The sequence below is a fragment of the Chiroxiphia lanceolata genome, chromosome 1 (genome assembly GCF_009829145.1).
Source record: "Chiroxiphia lanceolata isolate bChiLan1 chromosome 1, bChiLan1.pri, whole genome shotgun sequence".
Classification (NCBI taxonomy): Eukaryota; Metazoa; Chordata; class Aves; order Passeriformes; family Pipridae; genus Chiroxiphia; species Chiroxiphia lanceolata.
This window is the reverse complement of record NC_045637.1, coordinates 112,289,108-112,310,032: the sequence shown is the minus strand read 5'-3', so window position 1 is coordinate 112,310,032 and position 20,925 is coordinate 112,289,108. Positions and strand designations below refer to the sequence as shown.

At 39.4% G+C, this 20,925-nt stretch overlaps 1 protein-coding gene across 1 annotated transcript in view; it reads left to right on the top strand.

Moving 5' to 3' along the window:
• The first annotated feature begins 339 nt into the window (after nt 1–339).
• COL6A6 (collagen type VI alpha 6 chain) overlaps nt 340–20,925 on the top strand; it is a 41,067-nt gene continuing 20,481 nt past the window's right edge. Inside the window, exons 1-14 of the mRNA XM_032687001.1 lie at nt 340–460; nt 1,630–1,809; nt 3,131–3,238; nt 6,788–7,131; nt 10,159–10,237; nt 10,815–10,960; nt 11,056–11,148; nt 11,315–11,368; nt 12,412–12,438; nt 14,779–14,823; nt 15,331–15,393; nt 16,542–16,607; nt 17,770–17,823; nt 18,775–18,810. Of these exons, the coding sequence (XP_032542892.1) occupies nt 340–460; nt 1,630–1,809; nt 3,131–3,238; nt 6,788–7,131; nt 10,159–10,237; nt 10,815–10,960; nt 11,056–11,148; nt 11,315–11,368; nt 12,412–12,438; nt 14,779–14,823; nt 15,331–15,393; nt 16,542–16,607; nt 17,770–17,823; nt 18,775–18,810 (1,416 nt within the window). The remainder of the gene's footprint in view (nt 461–1,629; nt 1,810–3,130; nt 3,239–6,787; nt 7,132–10,158; nt 10,238–10,814; nt 10,961–11,055; nt 11,149–11,314; nt 11,369–12,411; nt 12,439–14,778; nt 14,824–15,330; nt 15,394–16,541; nt 16,608–17,769; nt 17,824–18,774; nt 18,811–20,925) is intronic.

The window sequence follows — 20,925 nt, the reverse complement described above, 5'->3', positions numbered from 1 at the left end:
TCATTCAAGATATCTTTTACACAATGGTCAATGGCTTTGATATTGGGCAAGACAAAATCTGTGTTGGTATAATTCAGTACAGTGATGTGACATACACTGAATTCTTGTTGAATATTTTCTGTAACAAGAATGATTCTTTACAGAAGATACAGAAATTATGTTACAAAGGAGGCACCAAAACTGGGCAGAGCCTCCATTTTATGCTAGAGAATCACTCTGTAGCAAGTGTTGATAGCCAAAAGGATGAAAGGGTTCCTCAAATTTATCTGGTGATTACAAGAAAAAGAGGCTGAAAATAATGTTCAAAACCCAGCCACAGCATTCAAAGATGCTGGCATCATGTACACCACAGGTCTGAAAGGATCTGCTTTGTCTGGGCTTCTAGAAATAGCTAGTGAGCCAGCTGATAAGCATGCCTATGAAGTGGAAGAATCTGCTTCTCTGCAAGGACTCTCTCACAGTAAATCTACAGATGCTTTGTACTGTGTTAGAGGAGATAACTGGACTAGCCACCCAGGTTGCCCATGATATGGCCTGAAAGAGCTGTTGTCTTCCCAGGTTTATTTTTCTCTATCCATAGACTAAGTACATGCTCCTGAACAAAGCCAGAGAAGGAGCTATAGTAATGAATTCTTCTATCTGCCTTTTCTTGGGCAGTTAGCAGGAAAACCATGTTGGCAGATGTTGTCTCTTTAGTGGATACCTCAAGATCAGTGTTTACAAAGCCATAGTGTTGTCTACTCTCTTGTATGGTTCCGAATCATGGGTCATCTACCGCCACCACCTGCGTCTCCTAGAACGCTTCCATCAGCGCTGCCTCCGTACAATCTTAAACATCCACTGGTCAGATTATGTGACCAATACATCTGTTCTTGAGCAAGCAGCAGTCACAAGTGTAGAGGCCATGCTGATGAGAACCCAGCTGCGTTGGGCAGGGCACGTCTCAAGGATGAAGGACCACCGCCTCCCTAAGATCTTGCTCTATGGTGAACTTGCCACTGGCTGCCGCAAGAGAGGAGCCCCGAAGAAAAGATACAAGGACTCCCTGAAACAACATCTCAGCCTTGGCCATATTGATCACCATAATTGGTCCACTCTGGCCTCAAATCGGGAGGCTTGGAGACACAGCATCTATAACGCTGCGGAAGCCTTTGAGAACACACGCAGGATCTCTCTCGAGGAGAAAAGGCAACGCAGGAAGAACCGTGTCTTGCTGAATACTTCATCTAAGGAGTCTTTCTGTTGTGCTTTTTGCAACCGGATATGTCTGTCACGTATTGGCCTCATAAGTCACCAACGTGCCTGTAACAAATGTGGATAAAGCCTTCCCAAATCTTCGTTCGCGAAGCCCAGCCATGAGTGGATACCTCAACGAGTATTGATCAGGAAAACTTTAACAAGGTGAAGAACTCCTCTCCACCTTGGTTTCAAGTTTTGATGTTGGCCTTGTTGCAAGGCCAAGTTGGACTGGCACAATACAGTGATGAGACTTAACAAGAACTCTTGCTGAATCAATATTTGAAAAGTGATGTTTTGGAGCAGATTCATAATTTACCGTAAAGGAGTGGAAAAACTTATGTAGGGAAAGCTCTGGGTTTTTTAACCCAGTGTATTTCACTCAACCTACAGAAAGCAAGGCTAAGGGCTTTGTTACACAGCTAGTGATTCTAATCACTGGTGGAGAATCCAGTCGTGAAGTTGAATTGCCTGTCAGGAAACTGAGGAACATTGGAAGCATTCTCCTCTATGTTGTTGGAACTGGTGTGCAGAATACAGCTCATCTTCAGCAAAGAGCCAGCAAACCTTTTGGTAGGTATCTGTGTAGTGCTGGTAGTTTTGATGACCTTCCAGATCTCTCCACAAGACTCTGGGGAAGCTTTTTCTTTGGTGCTGGTTTTGCTGTCATTTACATCACTGTTCTTGTCATGTAACACGACTGAAAACAATAGGGCTAATTTTGAGTTAGGTTGCAGTTCAGGCTGACCTCCCTTTTTATCACATTTCAATGCCTGCACTGAAGTCAGAGAGGTTTAACTGTTAAAAGAGGAAGGCAAGCTTGTGCTCAGTGCTCTCTGAAGCTGAGCCTTAATGTACTGTAAAGAAAATCAGGGTCAGATTCACAGATTCTGTGGTGTATATTTGGCTCCTCATTCAACATGTTTCTTTTAGAGTGATGCAGGGGAAAGGAAAAAAAAATTCCCCCTTGGTTTTTTTAGAACAAGTAAACCTATGACAATATTTGGCTTCATCTCATTTTTAGAAAATGTATGTAATTGAACAGTTGAACAGGGAATTTTTTCTTGATTAAGCTATGCTTTTGGTAACTTTTAATTCCTCCAAAAACCTAGTTCATAAATTGGACATTCTAGGAGTTACAAAAATGAAGGGAAGTACTATTTTTCTGTTCAATACATTTGCTGAACAGCAAATTTGCAGAACATGTATTTTCCCTGTTTCTTTAAGGACTGTTATTGTGGAATGGTGAAAGGGGGAGGGATATAAAAAGAGGTGAGAAATAAAAACTAAAATCAGAACACAAAAATGGTGTTCAAATAATAATGAATGTTTAAAAGGTAACGTAGTTACAATTTTAAATTTTTACCTTTTTTCTGGTTTTACAGAGTTCAGTGTGGGTACCTCCACTAGTTTTTCCTCAATGAAAAGAAAAGTTAGGGGTTAGATGCTGTACTGGTAGTTGGTCACCTTTTTGCCACTGCTTTTACCCTAAGTTTGCAGCAGTGTTGTGGCAGATCTTGTATTCCTGATGAAAGGATCAGAAAGCATATAAAAAACTTTTCTGTCACAAAGACCTTCATGATGGAAGTTGTGACAACTTTGTTATTTCTAGGGACAAAGTAGTTGTTGGAGTAGTCCAGCACAGCCCAGAGCCCCACAAAGAATTTCCTTTAATGAGTTCTACAGTGACACCACAATAAAGGAACGATCAACAGAATAAGCAATTGCAGTCTGTTGTGGTTTATGGCAAAGGCCTGAGGCTTGTCCAGAGCCTTTTTCAGTGACTACTCTGCTGAGAGGGTAGAGGATGCAGCAATGGCTTTGAGTAGCAATGAGATCCATGTCTTTGAAGTGGCATAGGGATTATAAATTCCCTTTGAGCTGCTTTTAATAGCTGATGATGCAAGGGGAATGTTCACAGTGGAAAGCCTTGACGCACTGAAACCCATCGAAAGGAATATTGTCAATCAGGTCTGTCAGTCCAAATGTCTCCCTGGCCAAGGTGAGTAAAAAACATTTTGTTGGGTGTATAATGGCTTTGTGCAGTCCCTGGTAAAAGTATCTGAGCTGGATGGACAGCAATCCAACTGTTTAACCAAAGAATACTTCCCATGTTACTCCGTTTGCAACTCACAACTTGCACCTTGCTTCATTCAAGAGCCACTACACTCTTTGCTATGGTAAATAGCTTCTGAGGTAAGACAGTACTTCACAACTAGCTTTCATATTCGTGGCTGCTCAGTGTCTGAGAGGAGCCCAAAGCAGACATCCCCAGTGGGTATCTTAATCAAAAGAGGGAAACAGACAGTTCAGTGATATTTAAAGAAGAGCCTTCCAGAAACCTAACTTTGTCATCTACAGCTGACCATACTGCTTCATTGGGACTGTCAGCAGCAACTGTTGACAAAACTGAAGTCTTGCAGAGGCACTATGGAGAGGGGGCGTGAGGAAATCCATCCTTGGATATGTGGGAGGTATTGGCAAGATGTGAACAGCAAACCCACAGTAATGCTGAGATGCTACCCAAAAGCTTTTCCTAGATAAGAAACAGAAAGTGATATCTCTTACTACACCTTCTTGATGGCAAGAATGGCTTGGCTGCCACACAGCCTGAGAGGCTGCCACCCCCAAGGAAATAAAGGTTCAGTATTGCCTTTGATTAAAATAACAACTTCTATCAGATGTCAGATGCTGGGTTTTTATCTGAGTTTATTCTGACATGGTGCTGCAGTATCAGTTGCCAGTACTGTGTATGGCCAGTCTTCGCGAACGAAGATTTGGGAAAGGTCTTTTACCCTTCGAGCCTGCGCAGTGGATTTTTTAGGTGAGACACAGTGTGCGCTGAGCTGAGCCCACCCTTTAATCCTGAGGTTCATCTGCCGGGGCCGAGCAAGCTTGGACAGTGGCAGTGAGGTCCTCAGGACATAGGTTTGTTTAGAGTGACCTTCTCTTAGATGGATGGCCTTACAGGGCTGACGAGCTCCATCTGCCCGGGGGACTCCTCTGACCGGGAACCGAACCCGGGTCACGGCAGTGAAAGCGCCGCATCCTAACCACTAGACCACCAGAGGGCCAGTTATGTAGTTAGATAACACTGTAGATGCATTTAAGTAGCAAAAAGAAAAATGGAGTGAATGACAGATCAAAAAAGCTGGTCTCTTCCTCTGCTGATGGTGAGGGGGACCTGCTGTGGTGTAAGTGCGTGGCATTGATTGGACATAGCAGGAAGAGACTTCTGGAGTGTTTTTTCTCTCTGTACTCGTGCTTACAGGGACTGTGACTGTCTTTTAAAGTTCCTTGTCTTCCCTGTGTTTTCACCGTGTAGGTGATATTTTACATGTATTGGATGTGTGCTTTTCATTCTCTTTGTTATGCCATAAAGCTGATCCAACCCCGTTCTCCAGGTTTCATTCCCCTAGTGACCAGAAACTTACTGTGAGAAAGGAGTGCTGGGATGACCACTCTGCTTGTCTAAGGCTTTTTGTAAGAACAGCTGAGCCTCTCCTGTACCCTAAGCTAGTAAGATCTTAAACATTGCAAAACTGGCTAGTGTTTGCTGGAGTGCTGGGGGGCCAAAATGAAAGGCTGAGCCTTCCTTCCTAAAGACAGAAGTGACTCTGTGTGAATTATGTCTGCTCAGGTGGTTTGCAGAGAGGAGGGCAGCCAGACCTGATTCAGTATGAGCTCTGCACCCCCACTCACCCTTTTTCCCATCAAGAGCTGAGCAGACCCCAGATGAAAAGGCATCCCTCATTTCCTGAAAGTAGAGAGAGGGAGAGAGCTACTGTGGAAATGGAGTGCACTACAATGAAAAAGCCTGACCGTGGCTGATGCAGGAGCACCTCCTGGTGTTTCACAGCCAGAGAACAGAGAGATTTAACAGGAGATACAGCAGTAAAGTTTATGTATATACAGGCACACTTGTTTAGAGAGAGAGAGAGAAGTTGAGGACAGCATATTGGCTTTGATCTCAGTGATGCGTGTATTTATTACTAAGTTCTGCATAAATTTGTCTCATAGAACAAAGATCAACTTTCTGTGAAGACTGTTTTATCTTGTACTCTCATCTGTATTCTTATGTTCACTGACCTTGCCTGAAATAAAACTATTAAGTCTCCATTCTCCAGTCACATTCCCATAAAATGACAGATTTTTCAATTTAAAAAAAAAACACATTTGAGGTACAGCATGTCAACACGGGAAAAAGATACCTTGCAGCAGTAAGACGGAGAAGTTTAACAATATGGATGTTTGTAGGAGAACAGGTGATTAGAAAAAGAGGTTGGCGACCCAGAGGTGTTTACTCCTGAAAACAAATCGAGATTATCAAGAGAGTATAGAGCACATACCAGAAGCTGTTTTACACATTCTCGTCCATGTTTGTATGTATAGATATATTTAACTGTTTGTCTTGTTTTGGACTAAACAGATAAGGGATAGCTTTTTGATGTTGCTCTGAGGCCTGAATGTCAGATATTTTAGCCATAAAGACTCATTCAGTGTGACCTTTTGCATTTAAAATTCTCATGCTGCTTTCCAGCAGATCATGCCCTCTAGGGGGCACTTTGTACCACAGGTGAAATACTGAAATGTAACGATGGTCACTTTGAGGTGAAATTATTTCTAGATGTATTTGGTTAAAGAACTGAACACATTCATCTTTTTCATGAGAGAGGGAAAACTCAGAAAACTTGGAATAATGGTCTGTAGGAACTAGCCCAGACTAGCAAACCAATACTGAAAACAACCTTGTGATTGCTAAGTGTTTCAGAGGCAATGAGTGAAGAAGGAAAAAAATTAGGTTAGAGTGCTGTTTTACAGCTAAAATTGCTCGCCTCTGACTTCCTTGCAGAAGTACAACAATGAATATTAATGCATCTAGGAGCACAGCATAAAAAACAACATGAGAAATGAATAATCAAGAAGAAAAAAGCCATGTAGTTTAGCTGTTTAGTGAGGGCAAGGTGACTCGGGAGAGGGAAGGAATAAACCACATCACAGTATTTACTGTTATTATAAGGAGCTATACAAGCAATTCCTCACCTTACAGCAGCTGTTTTTCACAGTGGTTATATAACATTGCATGTAGGCAATGCTGCCTCTTTCTCTCATGTTTTTTTTTGGTATGTTGTTCTACATTTGTATGTATCACCTGGTCTTGTGACAAAGTGACAGACCACAGTCAGCCATCAAGCTTCCTATTGCAATTGGAATATATATTGCATGTTCTCGGTAGCAAAGCTCACAGGAACATTTTCAAGATTAGGCCTTTTGATGATATTTGACAGAACAATGACATGTTTTGCAGTTTGAGTATGTGCAGATGTCCAATAATGTGGTTCTTACTATTTTCAAGTTCACATGGTCCACTGAAACCTGTGGGATGATGGTATTTTATGATTATGGAAAACCTATCTCACTGATTCTGACTTCTGGTTTTAAATCTACCATATTGAATTTTGTTCCACTGCCATGATTCTGGAAAAAAACCCCCAAGATCACAAATAGTGTATGTTTGTAGTTTCCTGTTTCTTATATATTTTTTTTTCAGATTGCAACATAGATCTTTCTATAGCAGTTGATGCTTCAAGGCGCATGCAACCAGAACCCACAGTGCTCCTGAAACAGAGATTGCAAGCATTCCTCCCCAGACTTTTACTCCAGATGAAATCATTACCAAATACCAGCTGTAAAGCTCCAGTCAACATTAGATTCAAGTTTCAAGTATTGACACAGACCAAACAATTAATCTTTGACTCTGGTTTTGAAGACTACAATGAAGAGATCATCCAGAAGTTCTTAGATGCACAGGCCACTGTGGATACCTACCTGAATACAGATTTCTTGCAGGCACTTGAGGAGAAGTTCTTTAATGTGACCTCTGCTGAAGTTAAGGTAACTTAATGGTATGAGCATATATGTTGGAAAGAAGTTACACAGTTTGATGTTTACAGTTCCTGATGCTGAGTACTCCAGGGAGACAAAAATGTTGTTCGAGAATATGTGAATTTAATAAACAGAATCACAGAATGGTAGAGATTAGAAGGAACCTCTGGAAGTCACCTTGTCCAACCTCCCTGCTCAAGAAGGATCAGCTAGAACAGGCTGCCCAGGACCATGTCCAGATGGCTTTTGTGTATCTCCAAGAATGGAGACTCCTCAACCTCTCCAGGCAACCTGTGCCAGTGCTCAGTCACCCACGTAATAAAAAGTCTTTTCTTATTTTTGTATAGAACCTCCTGTTTTTCACTGACCTGATATAAATACGTATTTTAATTCCAGCTTCCTAGGCGCTCCTGCAGTGAGATGGTACCCAGAACATTTGTCTTAATACATATGATGACAACTATTTGTACAGATAACCTTCTTATATCTACCATGTTTGTACTTTGTACTTTGAGTAGTGGAAAGTTGTTATCTTTTAGGAATTCCTAATCCTGATGCTATATCTCTGTCCAGAACAGCGACAGCTCTAAGCAGAAGTCACAGAAAAAGGTCATCCGAGAAATTTGTTTACAGAGGTTTATTCATGTCATTAACTTATCAAATAATTTCCAGTAACAAAGCCGAGTTCTACTTAAGGGTAACTGATGATAAGGAAAATCTGCATAGATGCAGTTTATTCATCCATCTTGAAGTGAAGAGAAAAGTATAAAGCTTCATTTAATCTCTTCTGACATGAGTGGGGAGTCTTTCAACTTGGGTTCAAGAAATTTAGCTCTCATTGCAGTGTTTCAGGGTCAGTGCCCTGACAATTTATTCTTAATAAGGCTCTAACGCAGTAAAGCACTGAGCATGTCCTGTAGTAGCTGTTGAATATTATCACTTACTAAGGTCTTCATGCAATAGGACCTTCCTACTGAAGAAGGACCTTGCAAAATACATAAGGGGTTTCCTCTTTCAGCCTTATTTTAACTTTTATAAAATGTTAATTTTAATATCATGTGGAATGAGAAAGCCAAATTACAGATTTCCCTCCTTTCAGATGAAAGTGGTATTCCATTTTTTACAGCATTTGCATAGGTGTGGCTTATCAGTTTAGGTTGTAATTTGCTGCATATTTAATAGCATTTTTTTCCAAAGATCTCTTAAAATGTCTGAATGGGGAAGATGACCACATAAGATTTTGCTTCTTATGAGCCTCGAGAGAGAACTTGTTTGACATACCAGTAAAAAGCAGTGCTTTTTTCCTCCTAATTGCCAATTATGAACGTTAGAGTCAAACAAGGCTTCTTCTGCTTATGCATTATTACTAGAAATAAAAATGCTGCATATCTCAGGACTTTACCAATGGATTAATATTTCTTTCTGATACTGTTTATGTGCAAATTGAAAAAAGAAGACTTTAGAATGCAAATCAAATCACAATTTAATTTCCCTAGGATCCTGAGCAATAACATGCTTGTTCTGTAATGATTATTAGTTATAAACCTCATCGGGGACAGGAATTTGCTGTTGTTTGCATTTCTTCTTTTCTTTATTATTTGTTTGTTTTGCACCAAAAGAGTTGGATATGATTCCAGCATTTTTTGACAAAACAATAATAACACCACAATAAAGAAAATAAAACAAAACAATAAAGAAAAGCTTTGTAAACATATGTTTACATATACTTACATATAATGGGTGCACTGACACCCCATATTCCCTGCTCCCCAAGTTTTTAAAATGAAAAGATTATAGAAAAAAAATCATCAAGCCCAGGCCTACAGTGTCGTTCCTGACAGTCTGTGATTGTTTAACCCTCCATGGTCCAGCTCTCCTATTTATCACAATTTGCTTGAGCAGATGTAGAGTCAATATCAGTGCCTCCATATGGGATGTTTGGGAACACCATCAAAACCAGTGAGCTCTGCCTGTTCTTAAATTCTTGTCTCCTTGCTGCTTTAGCACAGAATTGGAATGTTTGGTGTGGTAGTCACTTTCTTTGTCTCTGTCACCTGCAGAAAAATTTATCTTAACAGGAGCAAAAGGCTTTGCATTGGTCAAAGCTGTGTCTTGTATAGGGAATGTAAAATATGAAGAATAGGAGGGAAGAAGCTCTAGCTGTGCTTGTCCATTTGTTGGTCAGAGAGTATAGGAGGACTTGAAGTCATTACCACTGGGGACAGGAGACAGTTTATCTGTGCAGCTTCTTTCTGGGAAAACTAATTGACTGGATGAGTGGGTCCTGAGAAGACTTCTGCTCGTTAGAAGAGGGAAGGGGAGGAGAAAAATAGGAAGAGACTGGTAGCTCAGAGGAGAATTGTAGAAAACTATGCTATCCTCCATTATAGAAGAGGTTTAACTATAGGTCTTTGGCCTGAAAAGGTGGAAATGTAGCCAGTACAAATGATTAGCATCCGTAGGTGAGCCAAGCCTTATGCCTTAACAAGATAAAATATGGCAGAGAGTGGAGCAGGATGATGTACTGCCTTTGTGGAAAGGGCAAGGCAACATAAGCATCTGTGGGGTGGAAGGATTGGACCTAGAGAGGAAGGATTGGACCTACACTTCCTGGTGTGGCTCAGTGACAGCCAGCTGGAGCTACTCTTGCAGAAAGGGGAAAATTTGTTTGCTCTAAGTTCTTTTCCACATTCACATAATGGAGAACTCTTCAGACATCAGAAAAAGTTTTCAGCGGATAAGTCACAGCAGCATTGGCCTTCCTGGCATGCTAAAAACATGACAGACATAATAGCCATGCTACGAACTGTTCACCAAGACAAATCCCTCAACTTCAAGTGCTGTCAGGGAGAACAGACTTTTGTGTTCTGTTCTCCTTGCTCCTCAGCACTTTTTTCCCCCCCACATTTCAGATTTACGCAGTGAAGTGGAATTTGACCACCTCGTAGCCAGTTTTCAATGCAAACTGTACTTTTTACAATGACTGAACTTTCAGTCCCTTCACAATTGACTTGGCATTACTCCCTTTCCTGACAGGTTCTATTAGTATTTTCAGATGGGCTGGATGATTCGCTGGAAGATCTCAGGAAAGCATCTGACTCACTTCGCTTTAAAGGTATTACAGTATGATGATGTTAATGCTCCAGCCTCCTACTACCCAAGGCCCAGTGCATTGCTCCCCCACTGCAAATTTTCCACATAATGTTGCCTCTCCACTCTAACATGGCATTCCTCAGGAGTCCCTGAGAGAGTGTTTGCTTCTCCATGTGAACGAAGGTACATGACTTGTCACTGTTAGTCAGATGAGGGCAGAAAAACACACATGGGTGTGCTGAGGTTCTAGTTTCTGGGATCCAGCTTCAACAGCTGATGTGACTCAGGACAACCCCCTCTCACTGATGAGTACAGCACCAGAGATTAGGCATAACTCAGACTTCTGCAGTGCAAAACACTAATGTTTGGGCACTGAGTAGCAATCTGGTCTGACAACTGGGGAGAGAAGTTAATTGGAAAATTACTGGTCTGGATTTTTCTTTTACACATTGTTCTCAATAAGTTGATTTCTTTGAACATACTCTGTTGAAGCCGTGAAGTGTAAGTCTTCTAGAGAATTGCTGTTACTTAAAAATATATTGGTGGTTAAATAGTATATTTCAGGCATTCATTAATTAAGATCTGTGCTTATATTGAAGGTCTTGATGCACTCCTATTAGTTGGCCTGGACAATACACAGAACTTGACTGAATTTTGGGAGATAGAGTTTGGCAGAGGGTTTGGATACAACGAACCTCTGAGTGTTGGGTTTGCAGAGATTGCAAGCATCTTGCAGAGAAACCTTGTAAGTCCTTCTGTGATAAAAACAAATGGGAGAGAAAAATCAGTCTTTGCTTTATGATTAATATACATAAATGAAATGTTTCCTGTCGTTTTCAGGATACTGTTGCAGAAAGGAAATGTTGTAAGGTTATTTGTAAATGCCTTGGAGAAAATGGTGATCATGGTGTCCGGGGAAGTCCAGGAAGGAAGGTAGAAGGTCTAACATAGACATTACAGAAGAATTGCTTTATTTTTCAAAGTGCTTCTGTTTTTTGCAATATTTCTGAGCATGCATGCTTGTGCCCATGACCTTAACTGTTAGGATAGTGTGCTTGGAGGACAATGCTACTTATCTTTTAAATTCTTATTTTTTCAGGGAAATACGGGTTACAGAGGATCTCCTGGCCATCCTGGTGAGGAAGGTGGGGTTGTAAGTAAACATATTTCTTCCTGCTGTTATGCTGACAGTTGGTGCCTGAGCCTGTCTGCGCTTACTCACTGAGAATTCACCAGTGCTAACCTAAAATGTGTTTAAGCAACATGTATCTGCAGGTAATATACAGATTTGATTCTCTGTGCTTCTGCACATCACGATAGTTAGTAATTGAGTTAAAACAACAACCCATCAAAAGTGAGTTAGTTATTCAGTTAAAAAAAACTACCTTCAAGTACAAGGATTTCTGTCGGAGGTTGGTATCACAGTCTGAAACATGGCATGATAGCGAGAGCACAGAACCAGGTGCAACTCAAATTAGTGATTGACTGCTCTTTTATGGTCACTATGAAAATTTCCAGGTCACTTGCACTTGTGTCCTTAGCACAGTGAATGGTGATAGAATTCTGTCTTGCTTTAGTCTTATGTGATGAATTAACAGGTAACCATCACTGTATGGATGAGACTGAACGTTTTGTTTTGTTTCTCAGGGGGAGAGAGGCCCAGCTGGTTTCACTGGGACTCAAGGAGACAGGGGTTGTCCAGGTGCTAGAGGCCATAAGGCAAGTATGTGACTGTGAAATATTTCCTAATTTTGTGTCCCACAAACCTGTTTTCTGTACTGGGGACAAATCCAGGGGCTGTCTTACTGAAGCATGGGTAGAGAGCAAGACCCAGCTGTAAGAATGGCAGACAGTGTTTGCTGTCTCATTTTGAGAGGTATTTTGAGTAATTGAAGCATGGTCAAACAGCTAAGGATGTTGCTGTCTAAGCAACTTGATAGTGACTTTTTCACCAACTGCTCCAGACTGGCCTTTGTTAAAGTTATAAAGCTTTATGGAACAAGAATGAAAATGAGGGCTGTACTGTCTCCCCACAGGAAAGGGGTAAATCCCATAAGCGGCAGTAGAGGGTTTAGGGTAGGAACTTACTGATATGGAGCCCAGAATGCCCATGCACAGCAACCTATGGTGCCCTGCTTTTCAAGTTCAATAAAAGTACTTTCACCAAATTTCATCTGTGTTTATTTTTAATTTAAGGGGGGCAGAGGCTACAGAGGAAATCAGGTAAGTGTGTTCATGTGTGATCAATTTTCTTTGAGAACAGTGTTCTGCTACCTTTAAAGTTCATGTTACCTTGTAAGAAAATATCAGCAAAGAAGGAAAACAGTGTAAAAGCTTCAGAGCATTTAATGTACTTTTGCTATGGTTGTCTAAGTATGAATTTAAGATACCTATCACATTGATCAAATAAGCAGTCATAATTTTATTTTTATATGGTTGCAGTCGTAGTTGATTTATTCTAATTGACGGGGATTTATTTACTGATTAATTTGATAATCTGTTAGGGTAGTAATTCTGGTCAGGTGAATCTCATATTCTAATTGTTGAGGAAGCAGAATAGAGGGGGAAAAAAGATTGTGAATAATATTTATTGTGGGTTTGGACAGCATTTTCACTAGATCATTGTTGATACTATTGACATTATTCAATATCCAGACTTCTCTTCATGCTGTTCTTGTCATCCACTATTATTGCAAGTCTCTTGTTTAACCTTTTAAACATACCTGTTCATCAAGAGATATTGTCACAAGTTCATTAATAAAATGTGAAGCCTGGAAGACAGTGATTATAATGGCAATATTAGTTACCAAGCTACAGTAATTGAAATGGCATTAACTTGAATTGAATGCTTTTACACAAAGCCACTTTCTAAAAAAGGCTTGGGAGCCTCAAAGACTCAGAAGATATTTGTCTCCAAAACTGAGGTGAGAAAGTTGAGTGTGTTTCTGATACCTCAGCTCTATTTAAAGTACTGCTCCGTATTAACTTTTTAGTCTTCTCACGTGTTTCTCTTTCCTTTTCCATTTTCTTCTCTGTTCTCTGAAGTAATTTATCTCCTTTAAATATCTGAAACAACTGAGTATAGAAGAGGGAGAGTGCTTGCTGATGATTTTGATTTGTCCAAGTTGAATAGTGGAGTAGAAATTACCAGGTTGCACAAACCCTACTGAAATCCAATATGTGACATTGTGTCATTATATCCACTAATTTGATTTTAACTAAAAATATGAATCTTTCAACATGTAAAAAATTCTGCCAACTTAGTAAGGTTGAAGCAGTTTATCGAAGTCTGCAAGGCATTTTAGCATAGCTATTTGGAGAAAAAAGGCAATACTGAGTATTTAATACTTTGAAGTTTGGCTCAGGTTTTCTGAGGTAGAAAATGAGTGATGAAAAAATAACACAAATAAAATCATGATTGCTGACTTAGTGCTCATAATTTTTCCGGAATACTTATTTAGAAATTCTTGTTTGTGACATATTAGTCTAATCAAAATGTACAGCCAGCTGTTTTTTCTTGTTGTACATACAGAATTGTTAAAAGAAATTCTCTCTCATGAACTTCAACTAGGTGGTTTTGCAAAGTCAATTTAGCATCAAAACCTATGAAGCAATTGTATCTGTGGTCTCTCTCACAGTGAGAGTCCTGATGGTTTTAGCTTGTGCCAATTCCAGTGATTGGTTGAATGTCATTTCAGCTTTCAGAGTAGTGGTCTCTGCTAATTTAATTTACATCGGGTTAATTCCTTCATTTTTATCCTAGTAAAGAAAGATGGAAGAAGCTTATTTGGTCAGGTCTGAAACATTGTGAAGCATGCATAAACAAATAAGGTTATCACAGTTATAAGTCTGTTTAGATGCCTCACGCAAGTTAACGTTGCAAATTCCTTAAAGAAGGAATGGATGCTTTGTGGGAAAATGTCTTCCATAAACAGTTGCAATATGGGGAATCATTTTTGCAGACAAAGGCAGAAGACAAGCAATGTGTGTTTGAAAAGGAAGATGACTGCTATTTTTGTAGCAAGCACCACAATGCTGAAAGAGTTATGAAGTTTAACAACTCCTAAAGTCTAAGATCAGTCTTCAGTAATTTTTTTAATCATGCTTATTCTTTCTGGCTTTTCAATACACTGTTCACAGTATAAAGCTATGTAAAAAAAAAGCACAATACAAACACATGATGTTTGACATCAAAATTAAAAAGTTATCAGCATGATAGATCAAATACTAGTAGTTACAGTTTGAAAAATATTGAAGTATTGAAGATGCTGCAGTTGAAAAAAGATTTGAAAATAAAAGAAGGAAAAGCAGAATTTAAATACTGATAAAAATCTATAGTTTAATAACTGTTGTTCTTATAAACTGTTCTTAACAAATAATTGTTTAAGATGTTCTTAATTTGTCAAAATATTAATTGTTAATTCCAATTTATAATTATTATTCCTAATTATTCTTGCTAACCATTGAAACAACTAACCTTATTCAAGTTTAAAAGGTAGGCTGAACCTTGCTCAGAGACAAGTGGACTGACGCTGAAAGGAGGTTTTTTGCTTATTGCTACAGGGTGAATATGGTGAGAGTGGATTTGATGGCACTGATGGAGAGCAGGTAATCATTACATGTGCAGTGTTACTAAAGACACCTACCTCAGGGTTCAAAAGTACAAGTTTTATGGCTTTAATCCTGAACAGAAATTCCATTGTTACGTGTTTAGAATTGCATATCTGATTGAAGTGGGATTCTGCCAGATAAACCCTGATAACCACATTTATCAGAAAGAACAAACATTATTTTTTTCTTCTTTTTTCCACTTTTTTGAGTCTAGGGAGAATGGGGATTTCCTGGACCTTCTGGAGAGAAAGGCAACAGAGGAAAATGGGTGAAGTACCCTTTACAGTAATGTTTGGATTTTATGGAAACATCTTTCCAAAGCGTAATGCTGTCTGTAATTCCTGTGAGTTGTGTTTCATAGCTGCGTAATATGATGTGACTCCTGCTGTAAATCAGTGTAGCTCCACTGACTTCAACAAATCTGTATTCTCTTATCTGGGTTCCTCTATGACAGATACTATTTATACTTGTACCTGAATTGTTTATGCTCTTTTATGAATTTAGGGCAGAAAAGGCCCTAGAGGAGAACCAGGTGAACGAGGAGAATCTGGTCTAAGAGGAGATTATGTAAGTGTATTCCTTTTTTTTTGTTGTGTTGCACTGATTTGTGCCTGGATTTTGTGATGGTGACGTCTGAAATTTATATGATTTGAAGAGCTTTTCACAGTGCTAGATAAGCAGTACTCTGCAAGAAGCATGGCATATTCCCGGAGTCCTAAACTCTTTAGATGTAGATGGACTGATGTGTTTGATATGTTGCTTGGAAGCAGGTGTTTAAACCTCAGGTCTCCTGCTTGTTCCTTGCATTTTGGTTTGTTTGTTGGTTTGTTTGTTACTGTGGACAACATAACTTCTTTTGGAGCTACTTATCACAGAATCATAGAATGGTTTTGGTTGAAAGGAATCTTAAAGATCATCTAGTTCCACAACCCCTGCCATGGGCAGGGACACTTCCCACTAGACCAGAAGGTTTAATGAAAAGACCAAGTGGACTAGACCGGTCTTCCTGGTGGTTCCCATCCTAAAGAGGAATTTGAGATCACTTGAAAACCCTGAGCACTAACTCTTGGTTAGCAGTTTATAATGATGCAAAGGTAAGTTACTTCTTCATGCTCACATTTTTTCCTTGCATGCTCCAGAGCTCTATATGAACACACTTCCTGAGGACTGAAATTTCAGTGGAGACACAACACTTCTTGTATCACAGCTTTGTCTTCTCACATATATTTCGAAGATTTTGTTCCAAACATTCAAATATAGTGTTGACTCCTGACTTCTAATGATTATATTAAAAGAAAACTAAAATCCAGGTGTCATGGTAATTTGCCTCTTTGAGAGATCAGGATTTCACCTGTGTCTAGCATTAAGTGGCTAAATGGAATTCCACTGTAGTGTAACCCCCCATCTGAAACTCACAGACAAGATATGATCTTAATTAACTATACCAAATCAACCAGAACAGCTTCACATTTTCAAGGTTTAATTTCTTGCCCATTAGTAATTTTGCCTTTAATCTCTTCGGAAAACAACTTTGTGGACTTTGCAGAGCTTCCTATGTAGTGTTCTTACAAGCATCTTCATTTAAAAAAGCCTTTTCATTTCTAGTTGTCTGCAACACAAATCTAATTAATATTATTTGTGTATCCTGCCTCTATAATCAAAGCAATAAAGGTGGCATCGCTGAAAATGCTGAGCTTTCCATTTAACTTTTCCAGGGAGATCCTGGGGCTGACAATAGTGTTAGTGGTCCTAAAGGTGAAAAAGGAAGCCTAGCACCGCAGGTAAGCAAGTAGTTCTATAATTATGGAGAGAGGATTTGCATAATTGCTAAATTGTATTGGCTGTCCAGTGACCAAGAAGCTCTTTTTTTGTCGTGTGTGTGTGTGTGTGTGTGTTTTTTTGTTTGTTTGCTTTGTATTTTGCCTCTAGTGTTTGTCTGCAGCATAGAAATCTTTGAGAAGTGTGTGATACAGTATAAAAGAAAAAAATAATTAAAAAGGTTTACAAAGACTGTGGAAATATTCTCATAATATAGACCTGAGGGAAGATATGGACTAGAATATATTATTCTACCACAAATTTACATCAGCCACCTGAGAGGCTTCTAGTAATGGGTTATAAGGATACTGTTAAAAATCATGCTGGTAAAAATGCATTGGGTATCAACAGACTATATGCATTTTGCTATGGAACTGCTATTTCTCAGGATGGTGGGTAAACACCATTTTGACCTGTATCAAGAATATAAGAGCTGGATTATGTGCTTATGTAGCAATGTCTGAGTTTTTAAGAGGTCTTTGAAGAATACTGAAGAAAAGAAACATAACAGAAAAGCACAGCCCATTTCTCTATTGCACTTTATTGGAAAGAATAAGCAAAGATGATAAGTAGTTGGACAGTAGTATATAAATGATGGTGGATGAAAGCTTAAGAGGGTGAGAACTAGCAACATGTGAGAAAAATCCACTATTTTAGAAGATTAATCCTATCAGAATAAGTAGGGTTTTGTGCATGTGCTTGGACATGTGTGTGCATATGTCTATGTAGAGTGTGATGGAAGCAGTAGAAAAACTGTGAGGGTTAATTTTTGGAGAATAATTGGGTTTTGATGACTTGTTTAAAGCAGATCTCATCAAACTTTCTCATCTCAAGTCCAACCGAAAAGCTGAAGTCAACAAAAATTATTTCATTCAAGAAGCCTTGACGGAGTATCAGCTGTTAATAACTGATGGATTGGAAGTCCAAAGCAAGCATGATCTGTCTGGTTTATAATTTTGATTGCAAATTATTTGCAGAAAGCAGGGGTCAATATTTAGCATGACACAACTGATTGCGATGAAAATACTTAAAAGAAGAAACAAAGAAGTAATGTATGAAGAAGAATGTGCAAGTACAAGAAGAGGCAAGGATGTTTAAAGAGCTTGGTCATATTTTGTTTTTCAGGGAGATCCAGGCCCACGTGGACTCCAAGGAGAGCAGGGTGATGCTGGCCCTGATGTAAGAATAGTAACAAATATGGGGTGAAGTTACTGTTAAAAAAAGATACAATGGGATTCCTTTGAGAAAACCCCTTTTTTCTCTTCTTCCTGTTATCCCACACTTCAAACTCCTGCAAGGAGAGGGAACAAAAATCTTCTAATATTTTCCTAGTGAAACATACTTGGCTTAAAATTTAGTAGCTTGTGTTCATTGAAATGTTTTGTATTCTTTAAGATCAGGAATTTGCTGTCCTGTGAATTTTAGGTCTGATTCCTGCGAAGTCACAAGCCTTAAACTCAATGCAACCTTTTCTATGAGCCTTAATTGCTTTTTAATTTCACTGTAGGTAAATCTACCTCTTCTTCCTCCCCATGACTACAAGTTTGTATGCCTGTTCAAGCATATATATAAATACACTGGCAGCTAAGCTGCTCTTTTTTGTTCACTGGAGACTGGAAATTATGAGGGCACCTCTTCTTGTCTGTCAGAATGGTGCTTGATGCTAAAGTCTGGAATGATGATCACTCCTCAGTCAGGCTACAGAAACATCCTAAAGGCTTCTGGTGATAGGAGGTTGAACAGTAACATTCACTAGTGCTGCTGAGCAATGTGCAGCAGAAAGTGGTGCAAACCTCTTAGCTCAGAGGGAGAGAAGAGGGCTTTTGTTCCATTGATTTTAGCCAAAGGGCAGCTGACTGGGAAGATGTTTTCCAGAATTTTGTTGAAATGTCTTCCCTCTGCACTCACTAAGGATCTAAAGCCTTCTTTCTTTTTTGTAAGGCTTACTAGCATAATAATTTCTGTCCCAAACCCACTCTTTTTTTACCTTAAATCTTTCTTTTGGAATAATCTCTGCTTTCTATAAGCTGCCTTTGATTTGACAGTATATATAATGTACTTTATTATAAGCCATTGTTTCACATGTTGCTCAGTGTTCTGAATGTAATCTCTCATGCTACTCCTTCCTAGGGTGCAGCAGGTCGAAGAGGCCCTCCAGGTATAAAGGTGAGTGGTTGATGCTGCTGCTACCCATTTGTATGCAGCTACATGTCCAGCCTCAGTGTTTGCTCCTCTTAAAGGAAAAGCTTCATTGTGATCCAAGACACAAGTGCTTAAAATCAAAAGTCTATCTCAAGCCAGGGCAGCCTTTGGATCTCAGGTGGATGTACTAGAGGCCATCCTGACTTGACGGATTTAGAATTGGAAAAGAGTTTTCATCAAAATAAAAGGACAGCTACTGTTGTTATTAGGGCAGATGTGGGAAAGTAAGTAGAGAAGAGACTCACTAAAGATGACAGGAATATGTGGTCAGGCTGCAAAGTCTGACAGTTTATTCCTCCTTTGCTGCATGCACACAGATATATGCATGATGCACACACGCAGCACAGATAAAATTAAGGCAATGATGCTTTGCTAAAAATAGATGTAACAGTGTTAGCTGGAGCTCTGAAAATTGACTCAAAGCATATAAACTGATCAAGGTTTTGGAAAGAATTTAATTTCCAAAGCCAATATCTAAAAGAACGTAGTGTAGTTTGAATGCTGGTTTGGGATGTAAGGAATAGGTCAAGCCCAGTGCATGCTGATTGATCGTTCCAGGACGATCCTCTGGTGGAAAATGTCCATCATTGTTAGATGGTAGCCCTGGTTTTCCTAGATCTATACCCCACAGAGTCTGGATCTCAATAAACTTTACGGAAATGTACTTGGTAAAGACATCACTGCCATTCTCTTAAGCGATGATTCAGGTAGTGTTCTTGGAAAAGAAACCTTGTTTGTCTCTGGGTATAAATTACAAAATGCAGTTATCAAAGCACATCTAAAATCAGCTATATTCAAGAGTGGGTTAGTGCAAGTAAAAATTCTAGGAATTCTCAAGTATAGGTTATATGATCATTTCAGGAAACATTGCTTTAGCACAAGTGATTCCCATTTGACTCAGTCTCTCTGAAGTTTCGAGATAAGGGAGACAGTATATGCCTTGGTATAGCATTTCCCTTCTATCTTAGTGCATATAAACCCAGGGAAACATTACAATTTCATGTATGACACTGTCAGACCAGCAGGATGGAATATGTCTCGAAGTCCTGCCTTGTGTTGGAGTCTAGGGAATGGGCAGAATTGTAGGTTCTGAATAAATGTGCAAACTAGCATTTTGAGTAGAGTTTGTTCTATGCAACTCTTCACTCACAAACATGGTCAGGGCAAAATTTGGACCAGCTTTCCCCATCTTCTTTCCAAGTCATACTCATACAATACCAGTGCAGTCATAGTATCAAAGAGGAGACAGGATGAAGTGCAAACACCCAAGCAGCAATTCTTTCCAAGTCCTTGCCAAAGCCCTGTTTCCTTTATCCAGGTTCGCAATATGAAGTGTTTGGCCTGTACAAAACATGCTGTTAGAGGACAGCCAGTAAAAGTTTGATAAGTTTGCTCAATTTCTCAGGTTTTTAATTGTTGATGCAGTATGTAAATTGAAGTTCTTCCTGTGTTCTTAATTTGGCAAAAGGTTAATGATTTTTCATGAAGCTTCTGCGTGAATTGAGTGGGGGTTTTTTTGCATCAGCAACAAGCATTTAAAGTGAAGACGAAGTGTGAAATGTTAATAAATAATACTGAGAATAACCAGAGCGATGCAATATAGAACATAAATTTCAGCAAAGGAAAAAGCCTACTGGGAGGGCACAGTGACTTTTATGGCAGGAATATTTCTTCAGCAGCACAGTGTTTGATTTGCCTCTGATTTCTGGGCTTCCTGTCCCTCTCCTGTCGGGAGGAGCAGTTTTGCTGTACCTTTATTACTCTCTTCCTATGTGCTGCAGCCAGGTAACACAGGGTTTTTACATTTAAAGTGGTTCAAATTAATATTTCACTGGGAAATGACAATCAGAAGTGTGAGTCCTGTAAGTTCCCTAAACTACAGTCCTGTCACATCCCAGCTTTTTTAATATACATGCATGCCTTGTGCCAAAACCCTTGTCCCCACCTGGTTTCTCAAAGTCATGATTTAGATTTCACTTTGAGAATCCAGAATTTTCACTGTCTGAGGTATTGCAGGTAGGAATAGACTGGAATATTCTGATACTGTCTGCCAGTAACAGAGAAAGCACCAAGCTTTGG